Source organism: Babylonia areolata, chromosome 24 (assembly GCF_041734735.1).
Source record: "Babylonia areolata isolate BAREFJ2019XMU chromosome 24, ASM4173473v1, whole genome shotgun sequence".
Taxonomy (NCBI): domain Eukaryota; kingdom Metazoa; phylum Mollusca; class Gastropoda; order Neogastropoda; family Buccinidae; genus Babylonia; species Babylonia areolata.
This window is the reverse complement of record NC_134899.1, coordinates 28,909,121-28,922,079: the sequence shown is the minus strand read 5'-3', so window position 1 is coordinate 28,922,079 and position 12,959 is coordinate 28,909,121. Positions and strand designations below refer to the sequence as shown.

Here is a 12,959-nt window from a genome sequence, read left to right as displayed (position 1 = left end):
AAGCTTTGTTTGAGGGCCACTCGATTCTGTTCAGTGGTGTATCTGTTTTCCGTCGTTGTTTTTGTTAAATTTTTTATTTTTTATTTTAAATATTAAAGTTAGATTCCTTTGGCACCTCCCCGCTGAGCGGCTCACAATGGCATGTTCGTGTGACGCTCCAGTGCTTTCTGGATACTGGGACAATAGACAGCGCTGATCAACCTCCACTGGATTCCCGAGAGAGCTCAACAGCATGTAGTGTACCTGTCTGAACCTCGGCCGACAGGCAGTCTTGAGCTTTCACAGTGTGTGTGTAGTAGTAGTAGTCTTCAGTTTAACGTCTTCCACGGGGCATGGTGGTGGGAACAGTATTGGGCAGAGGGTGAAGAATGGTGTGTGTGTATGTGTGTGTGTGTGTGTGTGTGTGTGTGTGTGTGTGTGTGTGTGTGTGTGTGTGTGTGTATGTGTTGGGGAGAGATACAGACCATTGGAAAAATAAAACATTAAAACGGAGACATAGGCATATAGAAGGAAACGCTAACATCAAACAACTTTGTGTGCATTGTGTGCACTGACATGTCTAAACACACATGAACAGTCACAACACTGACATGTCTACGTCTACACACATGAACAGTCACAACACTGACATGTCTACACTCACATGAACAGTCACAACACTGATATGTCTACACACATGAACAATCACATCACTGACATGTCTACACACCCATGAACAATCACATCACTGACATGTCTACACACACATGAACAATCACATCACTGACATGTCTACACACCCATGAACAATCACATCACTGACATGTCTACACACACATGAACAATCACATCACTGACATGTCTTGACATTGTGTGTGTGTGTGTGTGTGTGTGTGTGTGTGTGTGTGTGTGTGTCTGTCTGTCTGTCTGTCTGTGTCTCTGTGTCTGTGTGTGTAGCGATGTCAAATACTCAGTTTAACCTCCTCCACCCCATGTGTACATAGCACCATTTCACCAGAGGACAATGGATCTGTGTGAGGAACAAGGCCCTGAAGAGGCCACCCTGTCCAGTGAATCCGAGGACACATTCTTGTTCGTTGGTAGGCAATTTGGCATGGACAGACCTTTTAGTGTATAGATTTCAGAGCTTAGGTAACAGATAAAAAACGACTATGATCACCGAAAAATATTTTAATCAAAATGACACACTACTAGATATTCCCCCCAAAACCGCTACAGAAGATACGACGCAACCTTCCCAGTCTCTTTCAGAAAATATCAAGATCACACTTAGTGCCTTTTTCAATGAACAAAAGGACATCAGGCTCACGCTGTACCTGAAGTACAGAACAAACAGTGCAATGATGCTGGTGCAGGGTAAGGGATGCCCGGAGTGGGCAGATAAAGAATTTCCGATTCTAGAGATGATTGTTAAGGACGTGGTGGCATCGCCCGAAGGTCCATAGCGAGAATCAGTATTCTCGCTGCCAATGTACTTGAGTGATTTAGTTTTTCAGAATGTGTTTTATTTTCTGTTGTTTGTTTTTATTCTGGTATTGATTGTCACCTTTTGTCCGTGTGTGTAGACATATCAGTGTTGTGACTGTTCATGTAAAAAGACATGTCAGTGTTGTGATTGTTCACGTGTGTTGACATGTCAGAGATGTGATTGTTCATGTGTGTGTAGACATGTCAGTGTTGTGACTGTTCATGTGTGTGTAGACATGTCAGTGATGTGATTGTTCATGTGTGTGTAGACATGTCAGTGATGTGATTGTTCATGTGTGTAGACATGTCAGGGTTGTGATTGTCCCTGTGTGAGTAGACATATCAGTGATGTGATCGTTCATGTGTCTAGACATGTCAGTGTTGTGATTGTCCATGTGTGTGTAGACATTACAGTGTTGTGGTTGTTCATGTGTGTGTAGACATTACAGTGTTGTGGTTGTTCATGTGTGTGTAGACATTACAGTGTTGTAGTTGTTCATGTGTGTAGACATGTCAGTGTTGTGATTGTCCATGTGTGTGTTGACATATCAGTGATGTGATCGTTCATGTGTCTAGACATGTCAGTGTTGTGATTGTCCATGTGTGTGTGTGTGTGTAGACATTACAGCATTGTGGTTGTTCATATGTGTGTAGACAGGTCAGTGTTGTGATCGTTCATGTGTGTGTAGACATGTGAGTGATGTGATCGTTCATGTGTCTAGACATGTCAGTGTTGTGATTGTCCATGTGTGTAGACATGTCAGGATGTGGTCGTTCATGTGTCTAGACATGTCAGTGTTGTGATTGTCCATGTGTGTGTAGACATTACAGTGTTGTGGTTGTTCATGTGTGTGTAGATATTACAGTATTGTGATTGTTCATGTGTGTAGACATGTCAGTGTTGTGATTGTTAATGTGTGTGTAGACATGTCAGTGTTGTGATTGTTAATGTGTGTGTAGACATGTTAGAGTTGTGATTGTTAATGTCTGTGTAGACATGTCAGTGTTGTGATTGTTCATGTGTGTGTAGACATGTCAGTGTTGTGATTGTTCATGTGTGCAGACATGTCAGTGATGTGATTGTCCATGTATGTAGGCATGTCAGTGTTGTGATTGTCCATGTGTGTAGACATGTCAGTGTTGTGATTGTCCATGTATGTGGACATGTCAGTGTTGTGATTGTCCATGTGTGTAGACATGTCAGTGTTGTGATTGTCCATGTATGTGGACATGTCAGTGTTGTGATTGTGCATGTATGTAGACATGTCAGTGTTGTGATTTTCTATGTGTCTAGATGTGTCGTTGTTGTGGCCATCACTATGTGTAGACATGTCAGAGCGCGAAGACATGCAAGTGTTGTGATTGACAAAATGGTTTACATCATTATTATGATTGATATTGTATGTAGACACATCAGTGCTATTGTCAGTGTGTGTGTGTGTGTGTGTGTGTGTGTGTGTGTGTGTGTGTGTGTGTGTGTGTGTGTGTGTGTGTGTGTGTGTGTGTGTGTGTAGAGACTTCAGCGGGATGATGTCATGAGCACTTGTCTTCTGTCCACAGTGCCCAGTCCTCATCATGTCAGAGACAGTGACAGACAGACTGTAGGTAAGTTGATCACCTGACCCTTAAAGGACCCACCGAGTGATGGCCATCGGACAGTCCTTGAAGCCATCGATGGGAAGATAATTAACCAAGACACAGAAAGGTGCATCTGACTGAATGATGGACATTTACATATGACCAGCCGGCGAGAAGATGACCTGACCAATTATTGGATATGTCTTGTTTGGCCAGTCAGAGGAAATATACCATTGAGCAATTATCAGATAGATGCTGGTGGTGAGATGATACCTACCAGTAGTTCCACTGACGTGGAGAAGAACTCTAAGACTCCATCAGAATGGACAGACAGTGAGAAAGAAACACTGGACACCGCAGTTGATATCACAGGAAAGAAGGAAAACAGTGAAGAGAAACAAAGAAGGAAGACAGTGAAGAGAAACAAAGAAAGTAGGAAGACAGTGAAGAAAAACAAAGTAGGAAGACAGTGAAGAAAAACAAGGAAAGAAGACAGTGAAGAGAAACAAAGAGGAAGACAGTGAAGAGAAACAAAGAAGGAAGACAGTGAAGAGAAACAAAGAAAGTAGGAAGACAGTGAAGAGAAAACAAAGTAGGAAGACAGTGAAGAAAAACAAGGAAAGAAGACAGTGAAGAGAAACAAAGTAGGAAGACAGTGAAGAAAAACAAGGAAAGAAGACAGTGAAGAGAAACAAAGAAGGAAGGAAGACAGTGAAGAGAAACAAAGAAGGAAGACAGCGAAGAGAAACAAAGTAGGAAGACAGTGAAGAAAAACAAGGAAAGAAGACAATGAAGAGAAACAAAGTAGGAAGACAGTGAAGAAAAACAAGGAAAGAAGACAGTGAAGAGAAACAAAGTAGGAAGACAGTGAAGAGAAACAAAGAAGGAAGACAGTGAAGAGAAACAAAGAAAGAAGGAAGACAGCGAAGAGAAACAAAGAAGGAAGACAGCGAAGAGAAACAAACAAAGAAGGAAGACAGCGAAGAGAAACAAAGAAGGAAGACAGTGAAGAGAAACAAAGAAAGAAGGAAGACAGTGAAGGGAAACAAACAAAGAAGGAAGACAGCGAAAAGAAACAAAGAAAGAAAGAAGGAAGACAGCGAAGAGAAACAAAGAAAGAAGGAAGACAGCGAAGAGAAACAAAGAAAGAAGGAAGACAGTGAAGAGAAACAAAGAAAGAAGGAAGACAGCGAAGAGAAACAAACAAAGAAGGAAGACAGCGAAGAGAAACAAAGAAAGAAGGAAGACAGTGAAGAGAAACAAACAGCAGTGCTGCTGCTGCCCCTCGGGGACCCATTGACTGTTGTTCACACAGGCCGCCAGTCCTGTCCGATGGAGTGGGGAGGGGGGAGCAGCGGTGGGGAAGGACGGGGGAGGAGGATGAGGGGAAGGAGTGGGAAGGGCGTGCCAGGCCGTGCAGTGTGTGTCGTCACGCTCCTGTTCTCTGTGGGCACTGGGCAAGCTCTTGTTGGCACGTGAGTATGATATTGTGTGTCACTTAAGGTCATTTCCATTTGCCCCCGTCTGTCCCTCTGTGATAATTGCGGTTGCTGATGCTGCTGGGTTCAGGGATAGCCATCAATTTTTTGTTTGTTCGTAGTTGTCGGTAAGTACAGTTATGGGCGATGCAGCTCTTATTGTTTTGCGAACTATGGTTGCTATTCCTGTGTCTACCTGTCTGTCTCTCTCTTTGTGTGTGTGTGTGTGTGTGTGTGTGTGTGTGTGTGTGTGTGTGTGTGTGTGTGTGTGTGTGTGTGTGTGTGTTCTTTCTTCAATTTAACGTTTTTTCACTTTGAGTGATATTAGACGTGTCATGTGTGTGTGTGTGTGTGTGTGTGTGTGTGTGTGTGTGTGTGTGTGTGTGTGTGTGTGTGTGTGTGTGTGTGTGTGTGTGTGTGATTTAGGGTTGGAGATGGTGGTTAAAGGGGGATACAAAGAAGAAAAAAAAGGAAAAATAAGATGAAAAAAGGGATAAACTAGAACAATTGAATCAACAATTCGTAAATAACTGTGCAACGGCAATTAATCAACAAATCAACAATTCGTAAATAACTATGCAACGGCAATTAATCAACAACATAAACACCAATATGAACCCCCCCCGCCCCCCCAAAAAAAACAACAAAAAAAACCAAACAAAAAAACCCCAATAAAATTCAATATCGGAAGATCGCATCACAGAAACACTCCCATTGGACTATGTAACTGGGATTTGGCAATTTCAGTCAACAGTAATTGGTTGGACATTATTTCTTTTATGTTTTGTTCTGAAAATGTTCTAACTTTACATGACTTTGGAAGTAATCAAGCAATCGTTTGACACTGAAACAAAATATGATTTCGTGTAATTAGTTTACCACAAAAACGATAAACGTTTTTGCTAAAATGTGTTTTGAAAGCGTCTACTCTTATTCGAGACACCAGAGAGGTTACCAGTCTATGATAGAACAATGGGAAATCCATCAATTTGTATCCTGTAATTTCAGTTGTAAACCCATTTTCTTTTGGGTATGTAATCCTGTCATCAGCACGAGCTTGACATCTGCTCCATTTTGAAAAGTCGAGAAGTCTGCGACATTCTGAAACTGCTTGTTTGATAACTATATCAAAAGTATTCTCTATTCTTTGAGCACCCTTTTTTGCTGCTCTGTCGGCCATTTCCTTTTATACCAGTATGAGAGGGTACCCAGCAAAGTTCAGTAGTTGTGTCTTTGGCTGAAAGAATGTATAATAAATAATATATTTCGAAAATAAGATCTGTTTTTTTTTTTTTTTATCAAACGATTGTAATGCATGTAAGACTTTGAGTCAACCAATAAAACGACCCTGAATATAGTCACTGGGAGATTTATCAGATATTCCAACGCAAACATTATAGCTGCTAGTTCAGATATTGATATAGATAGGTTACTTCCAAGATAAAATGATCTTTCAATCTTAAAGCTGCACCCGTGTTTTATGGGAGACACAGAGACCAGCTTTTGATATAAACTATTGCGATCAGAAAAAGGATGGAAATATTAATTAATATCATGAAAGTGAATGCAAACATCCTCCTACATGAAAAGTATCAAAACCATGTCCAGGTGTTTACAGATGATGTGTGTGTGTGTGTGTGTGTGTGTGTGTGTGTGTGTGTGTGTGTGTGTGTGTGTGTGTGTGTGTGTGTGTGTGTGTGTGTGTGTGTGTGTGTGTGTGTGTGTGTGTGTGTGATGACAGTTGGTAATGCTGTATTTCTCTGTCTCCCTCTCAATGTTTTGTTTCTAGGGGTGGGAGGAAGAGGTACAGGGGTAAGAGAGGAGTTCAGGGGTAAGATGTGGCAAAATGTAACGGAATTAACTTATCCCTCACCATGTGTCATCCCCCACCATCCATCTCCACCAGCCGTTCATCATCTTCCACCATTCAGTTATACGTCACCTCCTATCACCCACCACCCATCATCATCCACCATCCATTGTGGTCATTTAGCTATCCATCATTTCTCAACATCCATCATTACTCAACATCCATCATTACTCAACATCCATCATTTCTCAACATCCATCATTACTCAACATCCATCATTTCTCAACATCCATCATTACTCAACATCCATCATTTCTCAACATCCATCATTTCTCAACATCCATCATTACTCAACATCCATCATTTCTCAACATCCATCATTTCTCAACATCCATCATTACTCAACATCCATCATTTCTCAACATCCATCATTACCCGCCATCTCTCGTTACTCACCATCCAGTATCACCCATCACCCACTGTACGTAAATGAATGAATAAATGAATAAATAAATAAATAAATAGATAAATGTGTGTGTTTATATCAACAACAACAATAATAATAACAATCTAAGCTATACTGTTGTTACTACTACAACTACTATGATCATGATGATGATGATGATAATGATGATGATTACAGTCGTCATTATTATATATAATCTCCTGATTGTTCTGATCGTGTCTTCTGATTGTTATGATCGCGTCTTCTGATTATTCTGATTATGTCTTCTGATTGTTCTGATTATGTCTTCTGATTGTTCTGATTGTGTCTTCTGATTGTTCTGATCGTGTCTTCTGATTGTTATGAATGCGTCTTCTGATTGTTCTGATTATGTCTTCTGATTGTTCTGATTGCGTCTTCTGATTGTTATGATTGTGTCTTCTGATTGTTCTGATCGTGTCTTCTGATTGTTATGAATGCGTCTTCTGATTGTTCTGATTATGTCTTCTGATTGTTCTGATTGCGTCTTCTGATTCTGTCTTCTGAATGTCGTCATTGTGTCTTCTGATAATGCTTTCTGATCGTGTCTTCTGACTGTGTCTTCTGATCGTATCATCTGATTGTGTCTTGTGATTGTCTTTTGATTGTACTTCTGATTATTTTGATCGTGCCTTCTGTTCGTGTGTTCTGACTGAGTCTTTTGATTGTGTCTTTAGATCTTGTCTTCTGATTGTTCTTATTGTGTGTTCTCATATAGTACTTTCAGCTTCTGAAGGCTCTGATTGTGCATTCTGATTGTTCTGATATTGTGTTAGTCGTTGTTTTAGTATGATATTTTCATCTTAACGTATTGTTGACATGTGGTTATTCAACGAGTTTGTTATTTAAGCGTTTCATGTTCTTTATGTATTCATGCTTAATGACTTTGACAGTATGTGATCATTACATGTGTATGATTGTGATATTTGTACGAAAGGTTCACATCAACTTAGCATTACGGTATTTTATGTCTTCACATTGAGTGACTGTGATTCTCGTGTATTGTTTACGTAGCACACACCACACATGATTTTCTCTTACTGAGATGATAAAGGATTCTGTATTCTGTTCTTGTTGTGTCTACAGATTGTTCTGTTTGTACCTTTTTATTGCTTTTATCTTACGTTCTTATTATGCCTTCTGAATATTCTGATTGCAACTTTTGATTTTTCTGATTTTACGTTCTTATTGTGCCTTCTGAATGTTCTCATTGTACCTTTTGGTTGTTTTGATAATGCCTTGTGATTGCGTCTTTTGACTGTTCTGAGAGAGCCTTCTGATATCAGATAGACAGGGGAAGGCCATGGGATGGGGGTGGGGGACCCACTTGGATACTGATGTAGGTATGGGGTGTGGGAGGGAAGGGGTATGGTGAAGGAGTATCGGCGGTGATCAATAGTGACTGGACAAACAAAGGGCACGCGGGAGATGGGGCGGGAGGGGGTAGGGGCAGTGCTTGACCAAACATACCGTGTTCCTTTTCCTGTTCCGTAATCCGATTGACGTCACGGTGCTTCGATAACCGCCGGTCTCTGCAGAGTTCTGTTTGTTCGGAATCAGTTTCCGATCATGTTACATGCATAAGTTGCTGTCTTGCAATATCAATCGGTCACAACAGCGTTTTCAGAGTGTTGACTTGCGTGCTCGCTCTTTTCAGCCCATATAACTTGCATTGCTTTTATTTATTTATTTTTTTTTGTAGAGTCTTACGACATCAATCGGCCTTCAGAGCATTTCTAACAAGAGTGGTGTGAATAGGTGTTTAGTCCTTGTGGAATGATGGCCTAGAGGTAACGCGTCCGCCTAGAAAGCGAGATAATCTGAGCGCGCTGGTTCGAATCACGGCTCAGCCGCCGATATTTTCTCCCCCTCCACTAGACCTTGAGTGGTGGTCTGGACGTTAGTCATTCGGATGAGATGATAAACCGAGGTCCCGTGTGCAGCATGCACTTAGCGGACGTTAAAGAACCCACGGCAACAAAAAAGTTGTTCCTAGCAAAATTCTGTAGAAAAAATCAACTTCGATAGGAAAAACAAATAAAACTGCACACAGGAAAAAATACAAAAAAAGAAAAAGAAAAAAAGGGTGGCGCTGTAGTGTAGCGACGCGCGCTCCCTGGGGAGAAATCTGTTGTTATTAAAAAAACAACAACAACCAAACAAACAAACAAGCAAACAAATAAACAAAAAACAAAACAAAACAAAAAATAACAACAACAAGAAAAAACAAAACAAAACAAAACAAACAACCCCCCCCCCACCTCCCCAGATATTCTTCGGCTTGAGCCATAGCAACAAGCGGCTGAACAACACGAATCTGTCTGTCTGCCACTTTGCTTTTTTTTTTTTTTTTTTTTTTGCTTGCTGCCCCGTCAGTGGTATTACTCCCACACCGCTCGTTGCCAGTCCCCCCTACACGGCTACACCCTAGTCCGTCTGTCACAGTCCCAGCGTCGGCAGTCCGCAGGGATTCATCTTTGCATTTTATCTCTGCTTTATCACTGTAGACTGACTAGTACCTACCGCTTTGAACTCCACGATTAGTATGGGGCCAACGACAGCACTCATCAACCAGTTACGGTTCAGGGTTGTTCTGTTCGGTTGTCCTCTTCACCTTGTGTAGACAACTGACTACGGCAATGTCACCTTGTGTAGACAGCTATGGCATTATCACCTTGTATAGACAACTATGGCAATATCACCTTGTGTAGAAATCTATGGCAATATCACCTTGTGTAGACAGCTACGGCAATATCACTTTGTGTAGCCAGCTATGGCAATATCACCTTGTGTAGACAGCTACGGCAATATCACCTTGTGTAGACAGCTACGGCAATATCACCTTGTGCAGACAGCTATGGCAATATCACCTTGTATAGGCAACTATGGCAATATCACCTTGTGTAGACAACTTAGGTAATATCATTTTGTGTAGACAACTAAGGCAATATGATTTTGTGTAGAGAACTGAGACATTATTACCTTGTGTAGACAGCTATGGCAATATCATCTTGTGTAGAGATCTATGGCAATATCACCTTGTGTAGAGAACTAAGGCAATATCATTTTGTGTAGAGAAAAAAGGCAAAACTATTTTGTGTAGACAACTGAGACATTATTACCTTGTGTAGACAACTAAGACTATGTCATCTTGTGCACACACACACACCTAATGCAATATCACCGTGCGTAAACACTAAGGCATTATCACCTTGTGCAGACAAATAAGGCAATATCATTTTATGTAGAGAACTAAGGCAATATCATTTTGTGTAGACAACTGAGACATTATTACCTTGTGTAGACAAATAAGGCTATGTCATCTTGTGCACACACATAACTAAGGCAATATCACCGTATGCAGACAACTACAACTTCGTTAAGAGTTTCTGAGAGTGGTGTTAATGCAGCTTCTAAAGGCGTGTCTATGATGGATGTCACGGTGCCCTAAGCAGTCAGGTGTAGAGGCAGATAGTCTGAACATGCAATCGACATGGCAGACACACCACGAAATGGACAGAATCCCAGAAATTGCGCCTTAGTGGAAAAGTTGCTGTTTACATTTTTCTTTGTCGTATTGATTTCGGAATGCAAAGTGTGACGTGCTGAGCAAGCGCTTTTATACGCGTTTATATAACGATGTTCTCCGCAAGTCGTTAATCCTTTAATGTCTGAAATGATGGCCTTAGTTTGAACACGTAATTAATGGAAAGGGTGGCAAGTAGTGATTAACAATTCGAGCGTGTAATTCTTAATTGCACTCTAGACCCCTTGTCGCCATGGAGACATGATGTTCAGCAGCCCATACTAGCTAAAGGAAGAAAAAAATCGATGAAACTGAAATTGTCATCGCTTAGATAATGGCGTAATTGCTAAGAAAAATACACTGTTACTGTGACAACCTTTACTGCTTCCATTAGTTAATTGTGCACGCAGAGACGCGGCATTAAAGAGACAAAATGAAAGATACACACACACACACACACACACACACACACACACACACACACACACACACACGCACGCACACAGAGAAATGGAGAGAGATAGATAGATAGATAGACAGACAGATGGAGAGAGACAGAGAGATACATAGCTAGATATATAGACAGAGACACACACACACACACACACACACACACACACACACACACACACACACACACACACACACACACACACACACACACACACACACACACACACACACACACACACACACACAGAGAGCTCGTGAATTTTTATGTGTCAACACCGATTGGGTTGTCTGTATGTATGTATGTATGAATTCAATTTTACGTCTTTCCACATTAAGTGATTTCAGAAATGTGTGTGTGTGTGTGTGTGTGTGTGTGTGTGTGTGTATCTGCCTGTCTGTCTGTCTGTCTGTCTGTCTGTATGTATGTATGTATGTAATTGTGTATGTGTATGTACGTATGTATGTACGTGATTTTGTATGTGTTTGCGGGTATTTTTGTATATAATTTTGTATGCGTTTGTACGTATGTACGTTTGTGTGTATGTGTGAGCGCGTGCGTGCGCACGTATCTATGTGTGTGTGTGTGTGTGTGTGTGTGTGTGTGTGTGTGTGTGTGTGTGTGTGTGTGTGTGTGCACGCGTGGTAAACTTAAACAATTTCAATTCTCCGGAAACACATTGTCAACATCAAATCTGGGTTACACATCGAAGAAAAATATTTGTTTCCACACATACCAGTTACAGGTGAGTGTGTAATTGTTCCGGATGAAATTCATTTCGTTCAGCCTCAGGGCCCGCAAGACTTTAAAAACAACAACAACAAACCGTTCCCTGTTTGTTGCCAGATTTGTGTTTGGTAAAGTTGCGAATTTAAGACAGCATTGCAATTTATTTCTTGTTCGCAGCTAATCGAATTAAAAGAAAAGTCTGGACAGACCACACAAGCTACACCATCGACTTGTTCATTGCATTCCAATATTTCCCAGAGGGTACTGAAGCAACCAGAATGAACATGAAGAAAATTGTAGTCGACGAAACAAAACATGACTTCTTCGTCCGCCATCTTGCCTGAGAAGTCAGCTGCTCTGGGGTTCATTCAGCAATCGACAGCAACTTTTATTACGAAGTATCTAAGCGGTAACAGTCATAGCATGATGGTTATAGCATATTTAGACGAAGAATATAAGAATGATAGTGTTGGACTTGGGGAAAGGGACGAAAGAAGAGGAAGGAGAGAGTAAGGGGTGGAAGGGAGGAAAAGAAAGAGATGGAGAAGGGCATGAATAAATGAGGTATCAACATTCATACATCATTCCGTCGTGTGAAACGGGTATACAGTATTTTCTTTAATTATTTTATAGAGGACTGTTAATATCGATGCACCAATATACTTAAAGAGACACACTTAGCAATGATAGAACATGTACTTTACAAAAGAAAGCATTATTTCTTAGTTATCATAAAATTGTTGTCGCAAGTAGGAGAGAGAGAGAGAGAGAGAGAGAGAGAGAGAGAGAGAGAGAGAGAGAGCTTTTGCATGCATTATTGTGTATTTGGTTCCGTGTTCTATAGCAACATGAAGCACCTGACCCTTCAAATATCCCTGAAAACGTCCTTTTACGTCAACTGAAGGTTTTTTGAAATTACACACACACACACACACACACACACACACACACACACACACACACACACACACACACACACACACACACATATATATATATATATATTCCTTTCACCATGGATTTTTTCCCAACTTGGAAGTGCACGTTTGTTCATGCGCGCGCGCATATTACACTTCTGCTTCCCATACCCGTGACGTAGTGGCATGTGTGTGTATGTGTGTGAATGCGATCAGTATGCAATCAGTCATCTTGATCCTGTTTGTCAACATGATTTAGAGCTCTAATCATCATCATCATCATCATCATCGTGTCGTCGTTGTCGTTATGATCGTCACGTCATCATCACCGTCGCCATCACTATAATCATCTTCGTCATCGTCATTCTTTTTTTTTTTCATTCTCCTCGTCGTCATGATAATCACGTCACCATGATCGTCATCATCATCATCATTGTTGTCGTCGTCGTTGTTATCCTCCTCCTCCTCCAAATCTTTCTTATCATGATCATGGTTGTTATAATTATCATTGTTGTTTTA

General features: G+C 40.9%; 1 protein-coding gene across 1 annotated transcript in view; it reads left to right on the top strand.

Annotated features, from left to right (window-relative positions):
* Positions 1–1,003: 1,003 nt before the first annotated feature.
* The window catches only part of LOC143298595 (glycine receptor subunit alpha-4-like), a 47,281-nt gene continuing 35,325 nt past the window's right edge, over positions 1,004–12,959 (top strand). The window contains exons 1-2 of the mRNA XM_076611477.1: positions 1,004–1,079; positions 1,838–1,841. Of these exons, the coding sequence (XP_076467592.1) occupies positions 1,004–1,079; positions 1,838–1,841 (80 nt within the window). The remainder of the gene's footprint in view (positions 1,080–1,837; positions 1,842–12,959) is intronic.